At 42.5% G+C, this 22733-nt stretch overlaps 1 protein-coding gene across 2 annotated transcripts; it reads right to left on the bottom strand.

The window, feature by feature from the left end:
• Positions 1-1688: 1688 nt before the first annotated feature.
• Positions 1689-22319, bottom strand: UHMK1 (U2AF homology motif kinase 1). 2 transcript variants are annotated; one of them, XM_004589122.2, is made up of 8 exons: positions 21892-22319; positions 20495-20787; positions 19695-19886; positions 18264-18358; positions 11546-11622; positions 11290-11388; positions 7658-7746; positions 1689-2458 (listed from the first exon to the last, which is right to left on the bottom strand). In XM_004589122.2, exons 1-8 carry the CDS (start codon positions 22157-22159, stop codon positions 2312-2314), a joined length of 1260 nt encoding a protein of 419 aa, XP_004589179.1. In that variant the 5' UTR covers positions 22160-22319; the 3' UTR covers positions 1689-2311. The 2 variants fall into 2 exon arrangements, with proteins under 2 accessions (XP_004589179.1, XP_058516540.1); XM_058660557.1 differs by lacking the exons at positions 1689-2458; positions 7658-7746 and adding an exon at positions 10403-10471 and having other exon boundaries at positions 11227-11388.
• Positions 22320-22733: the final 414 nt, after the last annotated feature.

Here is a 22733-nt window from a genome sequence, read left to right as displayed (position 1 = left end):
TACATATATGAATGAATACATCAGCGATTAGATGATCAAAGAATGCTGTTAATTTCAGCATTAACGTTAGCAGCACACTGCAGGACTAAGCTCAGAAGCCTAACTGCAGTTTATTTGCAAGGATTTCTATTTTGGGATGAGAGAGGAGAGGAAATTGGGGGTGGGGTAGAGGGAGGTAAACATGCTTAGAATACCTGCCCTTAAAAAATTAATTTGTATTCTGTATTCACCAATATGTTTATAAGGACCTGATATTTTTAATCACCACAGAAGCTGTTATTTACGTTTCAGGAAAACTTAGGTCTTCATTATTGACTCTACTTAACTTGAATCCTGAAAGCAAATCAACTAATCAAACTCAGAATGCTCCACAAGAAAGAATAATAGTTCTTCCTTCTAAGGGCACAAATTACAGGATCCTTTGGTAATTCATTAATCCACTTCCTTATTCCGAATCAGGCTTTACAGTAAATATTAAGGGAGACTTCTAAATAATTGGATGTCTGTAAATAATATCAAAAAGAATAAACAGAGACTTCTTGGAAAGGATAAATAATTCATTCTCCCATCCAAGTACTAACCAGGCCAGACCCTGCTTAGCTTCTGAGATCAGATGAGATCGGCACATTCAGGGTGGTGTGGCCGCAGACAATTCATTTTCTAAGAGGTAAATTCTAGCTGGGTTCTTGGTAGCTTGTGTGACACACAAGGAAAGATTCTATGAGGAGGCTTTCAGCAGGGAAAGATACAAAGGACTTTTTCCTTAGGAAAAAAAAATAAATAGAAATACCATTCAGACAATGAAACAGGAAAAAATTCATAACCTGAATATACCTTGTTTTTTTCTGTATAATCAGTGCTTTATAAAGGTTTCCTAATGGTTACATTTTTAAACAAAATCTGCCAGAAACTAACAGAATACATGCCTAGAATTCTTAAACGTAATCACTTTATGTCCATGAGCTCGTGACACCTTAGATTGCTATGAATCCTTCTAAGAATTCTTTGACTTTTTCTTCCTTTTTACTTCCCCTTAATTCTAAAAATACCTGCGTTAACTTCCTTACAGTCAAAACCATACCACGGTGGATATGGTTCCCCTCGTTTCTCTTCAGCTTAGGATACGGGCAGAGAAGTGAGTGGTTAACGCTGGATGACAGCCAGAGACGGGAAGGAAAAAAAAAAGAATCCCGATTTTCCCCTTTTCTTCTCCCTTTACTGTGTATCTCTTTTTTCTTTCCTTTTGATCCGCTGTAATTACCCATTACAGTAAGCTGAAGCACGTTTTGCAAAATCACACAATTGTCACAGGAGATTCCAGACGAGGAGTATGTGCCAGTACGGAGTCGGAAAGCAGACTGGAGCACGGGCTGATTCACACGCGGCATCGACGTTCTGGTCCAATCACTTCTGAGAGTTCCAATGCAACCCCAGTCTGGACTCCAGTTTGTTCTCAGCCTCTCAGGAATGAACTGCTGTGTCATTTACATGTTCTAGCAGACAGATCAATTCTCAAAAACACATACACCCTACATTTTACACACAAAAAACAGGTAGGAAGGAGATGAATATGGACTGTACTAACTCAAAAGACTCACACTGTAAAGTACACTGACTCACATTTCCTGCAACTTCCACACCTGCACACTCATTCAGACTTACACACTAGACATAAAAATTGTGCAAGATCAAGCATCAGCTTTCTATTTTAAAAGGCTTCATTAAAAAAAAAAAAAGGTAGATAGGCTCACTGCAGTTTCTTTAAAGGAATATTCAGTACTACAGTACTCCTTTAAAAAAATTCACAACTCAGTATTAAGAACACAGTAGGTTACTGTTGCTTGACAATTACTTAACATCACTGAGAGCATCCAGTGCCAGCTACAGACATGAACTGGAAGAACCACCTGACAACATTAAAGAATAATCTGCAAGTGATGTTACCAGCCCTAACAAATTTGTTAATATTCACTATGATGTATTATTCATCCTTGTTTCATGATCACAAGAAATAATTAAAATTTTAGGTTACATATTGAGGAGCAGCACTTGCCTACTGCACAGGAAAACAAAGGGTTGCCCACATGGATGCTCTAACCCCTCAATGTATAGCTGAGAGGTCTTCTCCTACTCAGTGCCAAATGTTGCAATGCAGTCACCCCTGGGACAATGGCTGCATATTCAAAGGATTAAATAAATGTACAAAGTACCTCCTTAAAGTGGTAAAGGGGTACTATTGCATTCAGCTGTGGAGTAGTATAACCCAGGAAATGGAAGTTCCAGAAACAGGAAGTAGTCCTTAGGTTACGGATTAAAGCAACGTCTGATACAGATATCCCCTCTTGTAGGCACTCAGTGGGTAGAATGTAGCCACGACAAACTTCCCATCAAACATCCTTCCGGTCAGCAATTTCTGAGCGGCTTTGGAGTCACCAGCATTGGCATACTCAACAAAGACCTGAAAGAGGACAGAGCAAACAAGGTAATTCCATTTCCACCAAGACTGTTCAGTGATGTACAAGCTTGTGTGTGTGAGCATGTGGGGATCTTGTCCTAATGCAGACGTTTTCAAATCTGTCCTCTTTAAAGGTACTGTCAATATTGATGGACCAACATACTCCAGGGCAGCATGGGTTAGAACACTTCCTGAGAACTCAATCCAAATCTGAAACCCATCAAGACATGGTGCTTAATCTGTCACTTGGGACACCCATCTCTGTATCAGCAAGCTGGCGTTCGAGGACCATCTACACTGGTGTTTTGAGCTCCCTGCCAATGTACTCTGTGAGGTGGCAGATGATACTGTGGCCCTGTCACTCACTTCAGGCTGGCCCAGATCTAGCTGTCATAGCACTTGGCGAAGGAATCAACACATGAAGATTTCTCTTTCCTCTGTGTCTCAAACACATAAAATTGAAAAACCTTTAGAGGCAAGTAGAACAGAAAACATACAACCTCTTGCCAAGTTTAAACAGAAGTGACAACCACTTCTAAGATGCTTCCCTGAAGAGTTTAGAAAGCAACTGCATCTCAAAAATGTCTCAAAAATAAAACGCACCTTTAAAACTAGAAGACAAAAATACTGACCAAAAGCAACTGGTCTACACAAGATTTGTAGAAAATAGAAATCGTAACTGCAGTAACAAGTTTAAAAGTAGTACTATCATGTCTGCCTCTGAATTCCTAACAGAGCTAGAGAAAGGATATTAAGTTCTTTTTGGTAACCTAAATCAGAAGTTACAGAAACATGAGATGATTTGAAAGGACTTGTCCTCAGTTATGCTCAGAGCTGGGGAAAGAGTGAAGAACTGTCTCTGCCCTCACAGCTGTGCCTTATTCCTGACATCTAACGGGAGTCTGAGCAGCCTAGGCCAGGCAGAGGCTTTCCAGTGGAATACAAGAACAGATCATTTTAAGGAAATAAATTTTCAGATCTTTCATCCTATTCCTAAAACCGATCTCCCTAAGTTCAGGCGGGTTACTCCTTTTCAATTTCCCTATTCAGAGTACCCTTCTCTCACTGGACAAAACAAAGAGCTGTGGTTTCTGTTTTTTAAAGATTTACCTACTCTGTTGGAAAGGTAGATTCACTGAAACAAGACACAGAGAGAAAGATTTTCCATCTGCTGGTTCACCCCTCAAGTGGCCACAATGGCTAGAGCTGAGCCAATTTGAAGCCAGCAGCCATGAGCTTCTTCCTGACTCCTCCTATGTGGGGAACAGGGTCCCAAGGCTTTGGACCCTCCTCTACTACATTCCCAGGCCATGAACAGGGAGCTGGATGAGAAGCAGAGCAGCCAAGATACAAACGAGTGCCCACATGGTTTTCTGGAGGTTGCAAGGCAAGGATTTACCCATTGAGCTATTGCGCCATGGAATCCTTCACTGATAAATAAAGCTCCCTGCCCTACCTCGCCACTCTTATGTAAATATTTCTGTTAAGTCTGCCAGGATATTCTGACCTGTGATGGGGTTTTCTGAACTCACATGCAAGGGTATATCAAAAATTTTGCGAAAACAGGTAATGGTCACTGTCTATATTCACACTAAGATATGGTCTTCTTTTTTTTTTAAGTTTCTTTTTAAGTTTTCTTTCTTTCTTTTTTTAATCTTAGGAGGTTTATTCCAACAGAACAGCAACAGGGTAGGGGTGGTGAAGATCAGGAAAGAAGGGCAGAGGAGAGAGCAGAGAAGAGCGGGCAAAGGAGAGAGAACAGAGAACTAAGTTTTCTTTTTTTTGAATTTCTTTTTAAGTTTCTCATCTGGTGAATCATTAAGCCTTTACACTGTAAATTCAAAAGATACTATGCTGAAAATTTAAAAAAGGAATGGGAAGGAAGAAGATAATATTACATTCTTAGAATTATATCTAAGAACTATACTGGGGCCCGGTGGCGTGGCCTAGCAGCTAAAAGTCCTCACCTTGAACGCACCGGGATCCCATATGGGCGCCGGTTCTAATCCCGGCAGCTCCACTTCCCATCCAGCTCCCTGCTTGTGGCCTGGGAAAGCAGTCGAGGACGGCCCAAGGCTTTGGGACCCTGCACCCATGTGGGAGACCTGGAAGAGGTTCCTGGTTCCCGGCATCGGATCAGCGCGCACCAGCCCATTGCGACTCACTTGGGGAGTGAAACATCGGATGGAAGATCTTCCTCTCTGTCTCTCCTCCTCTCTGTATATCCGGCTTTCCAATAATAATAAAATCTTAAAAAAAAAAAAAAAAAAAAGAACTATACTGAATCTGTTAAAAGATTGAAATAAAAAAATTAATTTTCTTTAAAGAAAAGGTTGAGTTTATATGGATTCCCCAAATGTTTAAATCTGTGCATAATTTTCTTAAAGACTTTTTTTTAAAATTTGAAAAGCAGATTTAGAGTGAGAGGAAGGACAGATCTTCTATCTGCTGGTTCACTCTCCAAGTGGACACAATGCCAGAGCTAGGCCACTCTGAAGTTGGGATCTGGAAGTTTCCTCTGGTTTTTCCATGTGGGCTCAAGGACCCAAGGCTTGGGGCCATCCTCCACAGTTTTCCCAGGTCATTAGCAGGGAGCTGGGTTAGAAGTAGAGCAGCTGAGGCTCAAGTCAAATATGATGCTGGCACCATGGGCGGAGGATTAGCTTACAACACCACCTTTAAATGCCAGTAAGTTTCCCAACAGCATTTTGTGTTTCAACTAAAATTGATCATTGACATTAATATCGTCTCACCCTGATGGCCCTTGATTGAGAATTTCCTAATATCCTTTTGTTGAAGTTCAAAGTCATTGTTACCACCGTGCCCTACAAAGCTCTCACTCTATCTGATCTTTGTAGCCACCCCTTAACCTCCTCTTTGGGCTTACCACCTATTCTTCTTCCTTCTCCTCACTCTGCTACAGCCACACTAACCACAATACACATTAATACAAGGCATACTCAGGGCCTTGAAATTTGGTGCTCCTTTTGTCTAGAATTTTCTTTTTAATTCCTATAAACCTTGACTCCAAAGTAACCTCCTAAGTGTGTCCTTCCCTACTGCCCTAATTATTTTTTAGAATGTTTTTTCTTACCACCCTACTTGAAAGCACAATACACCCCATCACAGAACGCCTTATGTCTCTTCTTCAATCTGTTTCTTGCTACAGCACTTGCCACCATGTATCATTTTCCACTCTGATTTCTGCTATATAACTACTGCCTATAAAATAACACTTACTATACTTATAATGATTTAACTTATATTTAATAAATGTAAATTTATCAACAGCCAAAAAACCATTTACAATGCTTCTGATGCCAGATAAAATAAATGCTTTAGCACAACACTGGCAATAACCTTACAGTAAGACCAGAATAAAATTTCTTTCATATTTTCAGCTGCCAATAATTTCCATAGCTCTACTAAGATGAAATAATAATGTACAGGGCTGGTGTGGTGGCACAGCACACTAATCCTCCATCAGTGCAGCACTGGCATCCCTTATTGGTGCTGGTTTGAGTCCCAGCTGTTCCACTTCTAATCTAGCTCCCTGCTAATGGCCTAGAAAAGCAGCAGAGGATGACCCAGGCCCTTGAGACTCAGAAAAGAAGCTCCTGGATCCCAGTTTTGGACCATCTCAGTTTTGGCTATTATAGTTGTCTAGGGAATGAACCAACAGATGGAAAATCTCTGCCTCTCCTTCTCTCTTAACTGTTCCAAGAAATAACTCTAAAGAAAAAGTAATAATCTTCATCATCCACAACCAGACATTAAGTTTTCTCCGTAAGGTTATCCGGTAGTGTCTAAGACATATGTAGTTGTCACACTTGGGAGTATAGTGAGACATCTAGTGGGTAGAGGCCAGCAATGCTAGCAAACACCCCATTAAGCACAGGACAGCTCCTGCAACAAAGAACTATCAGGCTCAAATGTCAATAGTGTTGCAACTGAAAAACTCTGCTAATGGTAAAATACTTTTTCTCAAAGATAAAAATACTGCAGGTAGGGACATGGTATGGAGCAATGGATCAGCTGCCAAATCCTCCCCTGAACCTGCCATCCTATATGGGCGCCGGTTCGTGTCCCGGGTGCCCCACTTCCCATCCAGGTCCCGGCCTGTGCCCTGGGAAAGCAGTTGAAATGGCCCAAAGCCTTGGGACCCTGTACCATGTGGGAGACCCAGAAGAAGCTCCTGGCTCCTGGCTTTGGATTAGCTCAGCTTTGGATGTTGCGGCAATTTTGGGGAGTGAAACCAGCAAAAGGTTTTCTCTGCCTGTCCTCTCTGTAACTGTCTTTTCAATAAAAATACATTAAATCTTTTACCAAAAAAATATAGATATTTAATTATCTTTTGCTATTTGATTTTAGAATTGTTAGAGTATCCAACAAAATACTGTGATCACGTATAGACTAAAAAGCTAAGAAATCGGGCCTGGCGGCGTGGCCTAGCAGCTAAAGTCCTCGTCTTGAACGCCCCAGGATCCCATGTGGGCATCGGTTCTAATCCCGGCAGCTCCATTTCCCATCCAGCTTCCTGTTTGTGGCCTGGGAATGCAGTCGAGGACGGCCCAAAGCCTTGGGACACTGCACCCATTTGGGAGACCTGGAGGAAGTTCCTAGCTCTTGGGTTCGGATCGGCGCAGCACCGGCCCCTTGCGGCTCACTTGGGGAGTGACTCATCGGACGGAAGATCTTCCTCTCTGTCTCTCCTCCTCTCTGTATATAGCTGACTTTGCAATAATAAATAAATAAATAAATCTTCTATAAAAAAAAATCTTAAAAAAAAAAAGTTGAGAAATTCTCAAAACGTTAGTCACACTCAAGTGAGAACTCAGACTCCAGGTCTGGTAATCCAGCACACTTTCCTTTTTATCTCTAACAATTTCCATTACAGTCAAACCCTCATCTAACTGGCTTTTTATCTGCAGGTAGACCTAAATTAGCATGATTTTGAGAGTGGCTCAAAATTAGAGCACTATAATATAAAAACAAAATTTAAATGATAAACATGCACGTGTATCTGAGAACATTTGCAAAAGTAAAAAAAGCACAGAAAATGAAAATAAAACGAAAATCATCTGAGGTACAACTTCTAATGCTTTGGAAAACTTTTGTGCATATATTTCTGTGTAAGCAAGACATTTAGCACAGTATGTCTAATAGCTTTAGTAATTCTGCATTATGGAAACCTCTACTTACTTGCCCTCTGCCAGGATTCTCTTTTGGAACAAGCAGAGACACCACTGGTCCATATTTCTGACATTCCTCTTTTACGTCTTCCACAATATCTGTTTATTAAAAGCACAACATGAATCACACTGATTTAATAAAAGAGCATTACTTTTAAGATTTTTCAATTCTCAAAGAAATCAGGCTTATGAGCTTAAGTAAAAAAGTTGATAGGAAAATAAAAAAAATAAATAAGGTCATACATGCAAAAAATTCTGAAATCTGTACTTTGTTTTTCATAACATGTCTTCTACGAACTCTCTGAAGATCCCTTATATTGACTTTCAAACTCTTTGATACAATAAACCTTTTAATTCCACTTTTTCATGAACTTCTTAAATGTCCTCATATATATCTTTAACAATAAGGTTATTTTCTATTTTTATTTTCTGTATCTCTAAAATTAAGTTTAGTCATTTCATACTTTCCATATTTTATACTTAATATTTTTAAACAGCTGACATATTCCAATAATTCAAAATTTTATCTCCAACTGTCACATCATCCTTCTTAATGGCAATCAACACGACCGGTTTCCCGTATATGCTCCTATAAAAACTTTACATTTATACAAGTAAACACAACTGCCTTTTCTAATTCTGACAGAATGAATGCTTTGCCTTTTATAATGTCTTACAGTCTTTTTGCATTCCTTTACTCACAAGAGGATTAACAAATGTTTTCATCACTGCCACGATATTGTAATTGGATTTTAATTTGTATTTCCGTGAGACTGAAAACTAAGTATGAGATGTGTTTGTACTCCCTTTACCTGTGCTGGAAATTATGAATTTTTTATTGCTTCTAAGCTTTGTGTTACTTTTGAAAAGGTCTTGCTTGCTCCAGGAGTATATATTTTTAAAACACCCTCATATTTTATTACATTTATAAAACAATTTCCCTTTTTTTCCTTCCCTTCTGCCTTTTTTTCCTTCCCTTCACTATTTCATTTCCCTCTTTTTTAAAAAAAATTAATCTTTGCTTAATTTGATATTTTGATGTGTAACATTTGAATTAACATTTGAAGTTAATATCCTCATTTGCTCCTATGAAGACCTTAAGACAGCCATTCAATCACATATAATAATTCAAACTAAGAAAGCTTAACTTAAAAGAACTAACCTGCTAACCACAACAAAGATGGTTCTACATTATCTGTTGCACTTAAGTTTATATAAATTTTTTAAGCACCAGGAGTACTATTTAGAGAAAATCTATTCAGTAAATCTGAAGTATAACAAAACAACATTAAAAAAAAAAAAGCAGACACAATCATTGTAAGGTTAACCAGCAAAGTTAAAAGTTGTGTAGAGGTAAAGCTTAGCAACAGCACAGAGAATGAGCTGACAAAGACCATGGGTAGACGGGCTGACAGGACCTCACAGCATTTTCACTTGATTCCCAGGGATCATTTAGATCCTCCAAACCTTTGAGATCTGATTTAAAAAATGTTGAGGACAAGATTATTCTTTTCAGGTAAGCTAAACAGCCTAAAAATCAAGAGGACCGAATTCCTCGTAATGTTAACAGACCCAAGAAGACACCTTGGTACCAGGCAGTAGATATTTACCCTAAAGCTCAGGGACATGAAATGATTCACTGGTGCAAGGGGCAACAGGGCAAAATCACCTTAGCTGTAAAAAGTCTTAATTTAAGAATATTATTAAGTAACTGATATTTTTAAATAGAAATACCAAAGTGCTGCAGAGACAGATTTCAATACTCAATTCTCACCCCTTCTTCTAATAGCCATGCACGTCACTACACTAGGTACAGTGATTTGTGGTGCATTATTCTTCCATTTTTTCTTTCTTTAATCAATTGCTGTGACTACAGCAATTGTATACAGAATATTACAACTGTAATGCAAAATATTAGTCCTGAATGTACAAGCCTGCTACCTATTAACAATATTTAAAATTTGCTGATTGTCACTTGCCAGGCATTGTTCTAAAAAGTCTTTACCTCTAATCAACTATGTAAAGATTACCAAAATAACATAATCACAAAAAAATTAATCAATAAAAATTTTTTTGTAAAATAACTTAATTTTCACAACCTTATGAAGCATGTTCTAATTATTCTCTGCATTTTATAGATGAAGTAACGACAAAGCAGCTAGTAAGGGACAGAGACATAATGTCTCTGTCTACACTCAGTCTACACTCCTAACAGTTACACAAACACTGCCTCCAGTAGTCTCTTGCATTAGTACTGGGATGATAGATGTGTTTTTTTTTTTTTAAGATTTATTCATTTTATTACAGCCAGATATACACAGAAGAGGAGAGGCAGAGAGGAAGATCTTCCATCCGAAGTTTCACTCCCCAAGTGAGCCGCAACGGGCCGGTGCGCGCCAATCCGATGCCGGGAACCTGGAACCTCTTCCGGGTCTCCCACGTGGGTGCAGTGCCCCAATGCATTGGGCCGTCCTCAACTGCTTTCCCAGGCCACAAGCAGGGAGCTGGATGGGAAGTGGAGCTGCCGGGATTAGAACCGGCGCCCATATGGGATCCCGGTGCGTTCAAGGTGAGGACTTTAGCCGCTAGGCGTCGCCGCCGGGCCCGATAGATGTGTTTTAACTGGTTCTCAAAGCCAAGTCTGGTCCTATATTAGTCGATTCACCAGTACTCTGCTTTCAGAATGATTCTACTAATACGCAAGTTTGACTATTACCACTCTTTTTTTTAAAGACACCTTATTGTATCCAATAAGAATTAGTGTTTATTATGCATTTACCACACACTAGTGACTGTTCTATGCTTTGTGTAAAGTTCTTTTATACTGATTATAGTCCAGTGTTGTACTATCAGATAGAAGTCCAAATGGGATTCATCCTGGGCCTCCGCCGAGTGGCAGGAACCCAGCTCTCCGATCCCTCATCTGCGGCCTCAAGGAGTGCACGGTAGCAGGAAGCTACCAGAAGCAGGGCCCAATCTCACAATCTGGGAACTGCGTACAGATGTATGTACGCATCGTGGTGGCATCTTAACTGCTATACAGACACACAGCCCAAAACTCAAATTCATAAATACCACAAATTTATTATGTGACTGTACTCTGGCCACTTCCTCAGCTTTAACTGACCATTCTCCAATAAACATCTTACTGTACAGCCATACAAATTTGCTGTTCTCTGAACATGCCATTTTTTTCCCCTCTCATCTTGTGTTACTACTCCTTCTCTCCTTATTCAACTTTTAGCCAAATAACTATTAAATAACTAAGGCAAGGTGTGACTTCGATAGAGAAGTCCTCATCTCTTTGTACATTAATCTATCTTCAGATTACCACAATTATAATTGTCTAAGGAAGTTCGCCCTAAAGGCAGGGAACAACTAAAGAATGACATATATTAAGCACACAGCAAATACAAGAATGAAAGCAAGGGACAGAATAGACAGAAGTTGCTGGGAAAATTAATCTTGATTAATAAGGCAAAAATGAGATGAAAGGGTTGAAAGGATCTTATGAGTCAAACAGAGATGCTGTTATAAAGACCATTTTGTTCAACATCCTAATTATATCGCCAGGGAAACTGGAGAACCTTACTGACAGGTGACTCTTCTGGCACATCAGCATTGAGTTCAGGAAGTACAGACCTTCATACTCCTCCTCGTTCTCCAGATAATCGTCATCCAGCACGTTCAGCAGCCTCAGGACCGGAGTAGGAAGCATCACCAGGTCTTCGATGTGAGGGGCTTCCAAAGAGAATCAGGGCAGGGTTAAACGGGAATCCCGAAACAAACTCACCAGCAGCAGACAAGGGTCTGAAGATAACTAACAAGTGAGTTCTGATGTCTCATTTGGTCGTCAAATGACCAAGGGGGTGGGGGTGGGGGACACAAAACAACTTACCAAAAGGAATGCTAAAGAAGGGACTGCACAATGCCATTTCAGCAGGAATCCTTCTGCTCGGGTCATCATGAAGCATGCTAAAATACAAAACCAGCAACTTTCACAAATACTCTCCAATCTCTTGAGAACATAACTAGCAAAGAAAATGTAAATGTCTAAATGGTCACCATAGCATTCATTATATTAGCATGATTTATTAGATTATTAGATCATTCACCTGCAGAAAAAATAACTGTTAAGAGCAAATAACTCAGTAAGTCATGATTTATATCTGTGTCCCAGTAGCAAATATTAATTTAATATAATATATAATGTTTTCAGGTAATAAAATGACGTGTGAAAGTGATCCATCCTCTAGAAAGCTGAGTGAGAAACTCTGGGTGCAGATTTAGAACTCTCCACACAAAACAAAAAGCTAGTGGACAGGTGACTGCTGAATGTTGTCAAATAATAAAGCAGCTAGGTAGCAAAGCCAAAAACCTATGGGAATCTTAAAAAAAAAATACAGGCAAATCACGAAGAGCACTAAGGTTTGTGCCTGATCAGCATCTTTTTGTAAAAGCGCAGAGAAAAGCAACAGCTGATTTAATGAACCAGAAAACATAACCCAAAAAATATCAAAAGTACTCACTGGGAAACAGAAGAAACCAATTTCAGAAAAACAGGCAGAATTATGAGGGAAGTTACAGATTCTAACACCAGATGAATACACTGTGGATCTGTATAATCTGAGGCGTTGAGGTCATCTAGACAGCAACACCTCTTGAAACTGATCAGTCACCTCCCTTCTAGCATGAATCCCACAGAGGAAGCCCTGGAGATAAAACCCAAATTGAGGGCCTGGCACAATGGCTCAAGTGACCAATCCTCCCCTGCAACCACCGGGATCCTATATGGACACTTGCTTGTGTCCTGGCTGCTCCATATCCCATCCAGCTCCCTACTTGTGACCTGGGTGCAGTGATCCTTGGGACCCTACATCCACGTGGGAGAACGGGAAGAAACCCCTGCTCTTGGCTTTGGATCAGCTCAGCTCCTGCTGCTGTGGCCACTTGGGAGTGAACCAGCAGATGGAAGATCTTTCTGTCTCTCCTTCCCTCTGTAACTCTGTCTTTTCAATAAAAATAAACAAATCTTTAAAAACAAGTCCAAGCTCAATAGGACAGGTAAACAGAGTACAAGGCAAACATGTGAGAGCAGAGGGGGAGGGGAACGCAGCTCTCAGAAGAAAGAACCTTCCTTAATAAAACACTACACAAGACAACCAGAAAGGAAGCCCCACGGGTGACTGAGTCAAAAAGTTTTAGAAAGTAAAGATAAGTTCAATTTGCTACCAAAAAGTTAGAGCCAAAGTTGATTGTTCAAGTACTTGGCCCTGGCACACACGTGGGAGCGCAAGACTGAATTCCCAACACCTGGCTGTAGCCTGGCCCAGCCACAGCTGCTGCAGACATTTGGGGATGGAATCAGTAGACAGGAGATCCTCTCTGCCTTTCAAATAAGTAAATGATTCATCTTAAAAAACCTGCACTACGTCTATACCTACAAAGGACGCTCAGGTAACCACATGGTATTGAATGGGTCTTGGCAGAGGTATGAAACTTACTAAATAAATACATTTTTAAAAATCTGTTTCATGGGGCCTGGCGGCGTGGCCTAGCGGCTAAAGTCCTCGCCTTAAATGCCCTGGGATCCCATATGGGCGCCGGTTCTAATCCCGGCAGCTCCACTTCCCATCCAGCTCCCTGCTTGTGGCCTGGGAAAGCAGTCGAGGACGGCCCAATGCATTGGGACCCTGCACCCGCATGGGAGACCCGGAAGAGGTTCCTGGTTCCCGGCATCGGATCAGCGCGCACTGGCCCGTTGCGGCTCACTTGGGAAGTGAAACATTGGATGGAAGATCTTCCTCTCTGTCTCTTCTCCTCTCTGTATGTCCGGCTTTCCAATAATAATAAATCTTTATTAAAAAAAAGAAAATCTTTTTCATGGGCCCAGTACGTTGGCCTAGTGGCTGAGATCCTTGCCTTGCATGCACCAGGATCCCATATGGCCGCTGGTTCTAATCCCGGCAGCTCCACTTCCCATCCAGCTCCCTGCTGGTGACCTGGGAAAGCAGTCAAGGACGACCCAAGGCCTTGGGACCCTGAGTAACCTAGAGACCTGGAGTAGGCTCCTGGCCCCAGACTGGCGTGGCTCCGGCTGTGAGGCCGCTGGGGGAGTGAACCAGCAGATGGAGGATCTTTCTCTCTGAGTCTCCTTATCTCTGTAAATCTGATTTTCCAATAAAAATAAACAGATCTTAAAAAAAAATCCCGTTTCATGCAAAATGAACAAAAATAAAAATTATAATAAACTTCCACAAAAGAAGAAAACCAACTTCTCAGTGAATTCTTTTGGAGAAACAGAGATTGATCCACTGATTCATGCCAAATGACCATACTGGCCAGGGCTGAGCCAGGAGCTAGAAACTCCATCTTGATCTCCCAAGTGGCTGGCAGGGACCTAGAGCACTGGGGTCTCTCCTGCTGCCTTTCAAGTATATAACCAAGAAGCTGTATTAGAGGTGGAGCATTTGGGATTTACATCAGAACTATGATATGGAATGCTGGTGCCACAGGCAGCAGTTTAACCTCTGTACCACAACCTGGGCTGCTACAGTTACACGTGGAAGATTAAATGAGTGCTAAAACAGACAATACATAATGGCTACATAATCTGATCATGCAGCTCCAACTACTTTTAAAATGCAAAATGGTGGGCCCGGCGGCGTGGCCTAGTGGCTGAAGTCCTCGCCTTGAAAGCCCCGGGATCCCATATGGGCGCCGGTTCTAATCCCGGCAGCTCCACTTCCCATCCAGCTCCCAGCTCCCTGCTTGTGGCCTGGGAAAGCAGTTGAGGACGGCCCAATGCCTTGGGACACTGCACCCGCGTGGGAGACCTGGAAGAGGTTCCAGGTTCCCGGCTTCGGATCGGCGCACATCGGCCCGTTGCGGCTCACTTGGGGAGTGGATCATCGGACGGAAGATCTTCCTCTCTGTCTCTCCTCCTCTGTGTATATCTGGCTGTAATAAAATGAATAAATCTTTAAAAAAAAAATGCAAAATGGTAAGAGCACACAGAGAAATACTGCAATTGTAAGTAACCTTAGAGTGCTACTACGCAGAGATTGGTTACTTCCCAAATGCTGGCAAGAGCCTGGGCTGAGTCAGGCTGAAGCTGAGACTCAGGAAGCAGGTGTCTGAACCATCGCCGGCTGCCTCCCAGCGTGTGCTGCTGAGACAGGACTCAAACCCCGGTACTCCAATACGGGATGTATTACAAGAGGATTCTTACCTGTTGTGTCCAAAGTCCACCCCTAGTGAATTTTTATTTGCCAAGTGGCAAATTAAGCCATTGTTTGCCATGCTGCCATCCTGTATCCGAGTGTCAGAACACCAGTTCAAGTCTCAGCTGCTCCATTTCTAATCCAGCTCCCTGTTAATGCACCTGGGAGAGCAATGAAGGATGGCCCAACCTGCTGGGCTCCTGACAACCACAAGGAAGACCTGGATGGAATTCTGGCCTTCTACCACCACAGCATTTGGGAAGTGAACTAGCAGATGGAAGATCTTATTCTTTCTCCTTCCCTGACATTCTGCCTTTCATATAAATGAAATAGATCTTTACAGATCTTTACAAATATCTGCCTTGATAATTGTACTAGCTGTTACTAACCAAAAAAAAAATATATATATATATATAGATATAGATATAGATATAGGCCTCCTTTCGAAAGACTAACCTCATCCTTCCTCCACAAAGATTAACCATCTATAGTCTTGCCCTCACCCAAAACAATCCTCTAGATAGAACTACAAATTAGAGAATTTAAACAGCAACATGTCAAACTGGGTAGCCAGTTGCAACACAACAGGTAAGACACCATTTGAGAAGCTTACATTCCAAATTACAACGCCTGGTTTAAATCCTGGCTTCACTCCCAACTCCAGCACAGGTAACTGGATCCCTGTCACATACAGGGGAGTTCCTGGCTTTGCCCTGGCCCTGCCTCAGCTGTGACAGGCACTGGGCAATGAAACAGCCAATGGAAGATGTCTGCCTTTCTCTTCCCCCGTGCCCCCACAAGGAAAAAGAAAAGGTAAGCTACGCCATGATGATACAATCAGCCAACAGAGACTATGGAGCACCAGAGTCAACAACAAGGTTGTCACAAGGGAAAAACAGGTGAAAGAGATAGAAGCAGACACTTTAGTAAAGAGATTTATGGATGTCTTTTTCAGGAAAGCAGAACTACAGCACAGTGTTTAACAATGCAAACTTAAGTAATACAATTGTAATAAAAAGCAAGTCATTATGGTAGAAATTGTAATAAAAAGCAAGTCATTATGGTAGAAGCAATGTTTAATTTTAAGAAATAAGAAGGGGCTTCAGATTGGGTAAGACACATCTGGGTTTTCTGAGAAGGCTATCAAACTTGTATCTTCTCATCCTAAGGATGACACAGGCAGTTACAATGTTTCTGAGTTACACACTTGTTGCACCTGGAGTTTTAGTACCTATGTTTTATTCTACAACTTAAAAAATGGTTCAAACACTTAAGCATGCATAAACTAAATCATATGCATGAAAATACTGAAAACACACTGAAGTGCTAACCCCACTTTTATTTTTCCTCATCACCATGCTCTGCACTTTTCCAGCTTAATCGTACCTGTACAGCTGGGGATCAGAGGCAAGAAAGCCATTCTTTAAAAAAGTCTGGACAGGAACAGTGGCTCAAAAGGCTAATCCCCTGCCTGTCACACCAGCATCCAATATGGGAACCAGTTCACGTCCTGGCTGCTCCATTTCCTGATCCAGCTCCCTGCCTGGGAAAGCAGCAGAGGAAGGCCCAAGTCTTTGGGTCCCTAAACCTATGTGGGAGACCTGGAAGAAGTTTCTGCTCCCAGCTTCAGACTAGCCCATCTCTGGCCATTCAGCTATTTGGGGAATGAACCAGTGGATAAAGGGTCTCTCTGTCTCTCTCTTTGTAACTGACTTTTCAAGTGAAATAAATAATTGTTTAAAAAGCAAATACTAGAACTGAGATGATCTTATTTACAGTCTAGAATCCATTAATGTAATTTTACAGTGATTCTTCCTCGGTGTGAAATGTGATTTGTGATTTAAAAAGTCATTCAGATACTAAGATCTATTTAAGACTAATATGAAACACATACAAATAACTACCTCTATATGTAGAACTGTTCAGATTTAACTAGAGGCTGTACACTATACCATCATTAATTCACTGGTTTGTATACTGTACTACAATAATGCATATGTGTCCACTGGGAGAAAACTAGGTGAAGGGCAAAGACCTCTTTGTAACATTTTTGCAATTTCTTGGGAATCTGTAACTATTTCAAAACAGAAATTAAGGGTCTGGAGAGATGGCTCAACTAGCTAATCCCTGCCCTTGCCAACGCCAGGATCCCACATGGGCACCAGTTTGTGTCCCAGCTATTCTAATTCCCATCCAGCTCCCTGCTTGTGGCCTGGGAAAGCAGAACAAGATGGCCCAAAGCCTTGGGACCCTGCATCTGTGTGGGTGAACCATAGAGGCTCCTGGCTTCAGATCAGCTTTTGTGGCCATTTGGGGCGTGAACTAAAGGAAGAAAAGATCTTTCTCTCTGTCTTTTTGTCTCTGTAACTGCCTTTCCAATAAAAATAAATAAATCTTTTTTAAAAAGTCAGACATTAAAAGAAACCTGATTTTAAAAAAAAAAGAAACCCGATTTTAAAACTTTGGAGCCCATATTAAAAAAAAAAAAAAAAAAAACCAAAAATCAACATACTGTTGACTCAACCCAGGACTCTACCCCCCCCCAAAAATTGACAATCTGACAATACATATTATTTTTACTTTAAAAAATATTCGTATACTTGGATCTATTCAGATATCAAAGCTTATGACTGCTTCATGGGAATTTCCAGTGGTAATTATTTGTAATGTAATTTTACTTTTTCTATGAAGATGTATTTTCTTACGTACTTGAAAGGTAGGGTTACAAAGATAGACAAGAAAACAAGGAGAGATCTGCCCGCCATTGGTTTACTTCCCAAATAGCCAAAATGGTAGGAACTGTGCCAAACTGGAGTGAAGAGCCAGGAGCTTCTCTGGGTGCAGGGGCCCAAGCATCTGGGTCCTCCTCTGCTGCTTTCCCAGGAGCATCAGCAGGAAGCTGGACTGGAAGTGGAGCAGCTGGGACATGCAAAGTGCCCCATGGGATGCAGGAGACAGGTGGTAGCTTAATTCACTACGTCGGACACACAGGCCCCAACAGTACAATTTTAAAAACAACCTTATTCAAATAGCTTTTTGTAATCCAAAAGCAAATTAGCCTATAATTAATATTCCTTTAAAAAATCCATTTTCCACCAAGGATATAGCAGCGTAGAGCTATAAGCTCAAAGTTATGGCCTTGCATTCACACTCAACACACAATGATCACAAAGGGCTTAAAAAGCAAGTATTTACAGTTACCATATAAACAACAAAAAAAGTTTCTTTGAAAATAAATCTCGAAAAACTACTTATTATTTTCCTTAAAGATACAATAGCTAAATGAAAATTTGTGTAAAATCTCTACATAATCGAATAAGCCAGAAACACAAAGACAAGATCCTGTCACATAGGAAACATAGACAAAGCAAGCTGACTGTCCATGACATGTACCTTTTGATAAGGTCTCTTAGGTGATAAGCTGGAATTGCGGCATTCACCACTGCTTTGCTGGCAAATATGTGATCAATAATAGCAGAACTGTTTGCCTGCAAGAGGGAGAAAACTCTTTGATTATTGCAATCAGTGTATATGTGTCACAGGCATGCAGGCTATCCCAAGGGTTTATAATCTTGCCAGAGGAGGCTATATACCCTAACACAGATCTAGACAGCAAGGACATTTTCTTTCCACATTCTTACCATCTCACACAGTGCCTGGCACTCTGAACAGCTCCGAGAGGAATCCATTCAAACCAAAGCCACCACATAAAAAATGTAGCTTAATTCAAAACAAGAAACTGAGTATGTAATATGTGAGGCAAGGTCTTCAATTAGTTTTCAAATGAAAATACACCATCAATGAGAAAACGGGGGAATTCTAAAGCTCTGCATGTGTCACATTCTTCAAATTCAACATCTTTACAGACTGCAGTAACCTTCCTCAGTACTATGCTCACTGGAACATCTTGCTTAACGGGAAAACTTTTAAACAACTAATACTTAACATCAAAACCAGAACTAATTGCAAAGCACTGCACAAGGCCTACAAGATACTGATGCCACCACAACATTAAGGCCTCTTTACTATGGTTATTTCCCTTCTTATAAACCTACAAACAGTACATTCAGATATCAGAGATCGACTTTGAACCTGTGACCTCACAGTGGTCACTGTGGAATTCATTCACACATGGAATACAAATGAATTGAAACTGTGGAAAGAATGCTAAACTCTGAGGAGGAGGAACAGAATTCGGAGCGCAATTCCGGAGCAAGCTTTTCTTACCACTGCTCCCAGTTATGCATTTACAAAACAAAAATAATCAACAGCCACTCTGTCCTCTCAGAGTTACTGGAAGGGTTCAATGAAAGCGTCTATTAAAATGCTTTCCTTTCACTGTATAGGTGACACAGTTACAGAAAGAGGCCTCAGGAGGGGACAGGGCAGCTGGAGTCCTCCATGAGAATCAGCGCAAACCAGGTGCCTTGAATTGGCATTAAAACCCCAAGGCCGGGCCCGGCGCCATGGCCTAGCAGCTAAAATCCTTGCCTTGAACGCGCCTGGATCCCATATGGGCGCCAGTTCTAATCCCAGAAGCCCCACTTCCCATCCAGCTCCCTGCTTGTGGCCTGGGAAAGGAGTCGAGGACAGCCCAAAGCCTTGGGACCCAGCACCTGTGTGCGAGACCCGGAGAAGAGGATTTGGGCTCCTGGCTTCGGATTGGCGCACCATTGGCCATTGCGGTCACTTGGGGAGTGAATCATCAGACGGAAGATATTTCTCTCTGTCTCTCCTCCTCTCTGTATATATCTGACTGCAACAAAAATAAATTAATCTTTAAAAAACAAAACAAACCCCAAGGGCAACACTGGGCCAGTTTACCTTCCATTCCTGAGATCTGACTGTGTGTTTCAGTTTCATTCCTGAGAACATTTCCAGTAAAATGATTCCTAGGCTCCACAGATCAACAGCTGAGGTACACTCCGTATCGCTCTGCAGGCCAGCCTGGGCCAAACAATTCTGTAGTTCGGCTTCTGGAGCACGATACCCGTCTGTCTGAATGTACTTCACATCCTAGAAAAGACAAGTGAGGGCCACAACCAGTGAGAGTGTGCTTCCTCTGTTCACAAGCATTCACTTCACTACAAGTGCAGTGGACCACTGCTAGGATGCCAGAAATGTCGGGGGTTTAGCTACCATGAACTCTTTGGTTCATGCACCGGGCAGTTCTCATGGGCAAGCTGCTCACTTCCCCGACAGGCGCTCACACACAGCCTCTTGCCTATCAGCCACTCTGCAAAGAGCTGACAAACCAGGCAGAAGGGAGAATTTGCCAGAACTGTCACATGCATTCCTCCATGTAATAGAGCCCCAATACCAAAGACACCAAAAACAGTTACTCAGCAATTAGCCAAATGCCCAATGGATAAAAAAAGCATTCTATGTAGGTTAGGTCCTTTTAATAATTCCAGAACTCTCTTGTGCCCAGTGGCTCCTCCTCCCTGACCCAGACAATATGACCTTTTCCACATGAGGACACTGAAATTCTTTTGATTTGCTCCATCCCTACGCGTTTCGCCACTTTGGACAGAAATGCCTCTGCAGTCCCTACTAAATCACTCTTGCTATTTCACCGATTGGCTTAGACCCTCAGATTTTTAAACAGTGAAGGGTTTTCTTACCTGATTGCCTTCTTTGAAGCTAAGTCCAAAGTCAATGAGTTTGAAACATTCGTTCTCCGCACTCCACAGTATGTTGCGGGGTTTGAGGTCTGCGTGGACATAACCCTCATGATGAAGGAAAGCAAGGGCTTCCAGAACATCCCTGGCGCAATGCTGTATCATCCACATGGAGCAGCCCTGGTGACTGGAGTACAAAAGCAGTTCCGAAACACTGACATCCAGGAGTTCCAGCAGCAGGCAGCGCGATGGCACGTTTGGAGAGAAGTGGATTGTAAAGACTCCATATAAAGTCACTAGAAATAGAAATGAATTAAACTTTAAAAATCAGACACCCAGTCAGCTCCTATAGCGTCGGTAACCCTGCACCACAAACTGGGGCTGGTAACTGCGATGAGCAAGCAAGTTTCCACTGTCATTTGCATCTCCCATGAATACGATCTTTGGGCAACTGATTCGTTTTAATAAGACAAGACATCCTAACGCAGCTGATTAGCAAAGACATTAAAGATGACACAATGATCCAAACTGTGTTTCGCTGGGTACTCAGTGGTGGATAAACATGCACAAACGTGGCAAGCAAAAATTATTTTAAAAAGTGAAAATTATTACAAAAAATCAACAACGTGCAGAAAACAAAATGATGGCCACTTCTTGATGCAATGCTTAAAGAGATTATTCAACAAGTTCCTAAGCCTGCAAAAATAGTCCTTGCTTGGAATCAGTACCAAGGTTATAATGACACACCATTCTAAGCCAAAAAAGAGAGAAAAAAAAAAAAAAAAGGCAGCACAAGGGTTAAGCAATTATTTCTCCAAAATGGTCATTCTTCAAATTCAATCCGGATTCTACTTGCCAAGAAGTAAGGCATTTGTTTACTAACCACAGCTGTAACGAACTGTAAGTTCTCCGTACTGACAACGGGGCAGTCATCGGGGAGTACTGTGGATGGTGGCTGACGTTCTGAACACTTAGGAAAGGGATACGCACTGCTCCTAACTTTGACACGACCAGAAGGACGCCAATGGATGTCCGGAATCATTGTTTCTAAATGCTACTACACACGCTTAACTACACCAGGTCACCTTGCTGAATTACCAGCACTCACGCTACGACAAGCCCTGGCAATATTTCGCATTTCTCTACCGGTGTTCAGTTAAACATCTGCACACAAGCCACGCTTTCTTTCACTAGAGGAAACGATTTTTCTAACCTTAGTAAGGACGATATTCTCCCACGCGAACTGAAGCAAAAGAGACTTATGGAGCATCTACTAAGAAAGAGCACCGCGCCGCAGACAGTGAGCAAACAAGGGATGGGAAGGGGCCCTGGAGCGAGTGACGAGGACAGCACGCCTGCACCGGGACCGGGGCAGAGCAGGAGGGGGCGGCTGTGATTACCGATGTTCCGGTGACCCTGCAACTGCTCCAGCGCCGCTCTCTCTTTGCGGAACCCATACTCGGCGGCCGAGGCCGCTGCCCCGGTGGTTCCTGGCGGCAAGAACTGCTTGAGGGCGCCGGGCGGCGAGCCAGGGGTGCCGCAGCAGCGCACCCGATACACCGAGGCCGATGAACCGCTGCCCAGGCGGCTCTGGACCTGCCACAGCCGCCCGAAGGCCTCCAGAAACCGGGGCGGCTCCGCGCCCCACGCACAGCCGGACCCCGCCATCGCGCTGCGGGCGAGGGGAACACACGCGGGACCTGTGGCAGCGCCCGAGGCACGCTGGCAGGACCCGCGGTCACATCCCCGCCCGCCTGACCCGCGGCTCCGCAGGGAGGAGCCCGCAGCCGCCTCACCGACTCCCGGGAGCTCAAGCCGCCATGACACCGGAAACCCTACTGCCCCGGGTTCCCCAAAGCCGGAAGTAGAGGGAAAGCCACACCCCCCGCTTGAGGAGGCGGGCCCAGGAAGGCGGGATCTGGAGGTGATTGGCTGGATTTTGCGGGGCTGGTTACTGAGCAGCTGCTGTCCCAGTCCCCAAGGATACCGGAACGTAAAGGTTTTCTCTGGAGCACTAGAAATAGATAGAAGTTATTGTTCAGAAAAACATTTCCTCCATAACGCTTTATTCTTTTACGTGTTGCTTTTTCTAAAAGTAAAAAACCATTTATTTGTTTGAAAGGCTGAGAGAGACATCCTCCACCGCGGGGTCACTCCCTACGTGCTCACAGCAGCCTGTGTTGAGACAGCAAGGGACCAAAAGACTTTATTCAGGTTTGTTATGGGGGTGGCAGGAACCCAC

This window comes from Ochotona princeps, chromosome 2, assembly GCF_030435755.1.
Source record: "Ochotona princeps isolate mOchPri1 chromosome 2, mOchPri1.hap1, whole genome shotgun sequence".
Taxonomy (NCBI): Eukaryota; Metazoa; Chordata; class Mammalia; order Lagomorpha; family Ochotonidae; genus Ochotona; species Ochotona princeps.
Note: the sequence above shows the minus strand (reverse complement) of the source record. Positions and strands in the feature narration are given on the sequence as shown.

What these genes read in the sequence shown, in the direction of transcription:
- UHMK1 (XM_004589122.2), bottom strand. Translation starts at nt 22,159, where the DNA reads ATGGCGGGGTCCGGCTGTGCGTGGGGCGCGGAGCCGCCCCGGTTTCTG. An exon ending in GCTTCAAAGAAGGCAATCAG is followed by an intron (nt 19,887 to 20,494) that starts GTAAGAAAACCC and finishes TGTCTTTTCTAG; the next exon opens with GATGTGAAGTACATTCAGAC. An exon ending in TCAGATCTCAGGAATGGAAG is followed by an intron (nt 18,359 to 19,694) that starts GTAAACTGGCCC and finishes TCCCTCTTGCAG; the next exon opens with GCAAACAGTTCTGCTATTAT.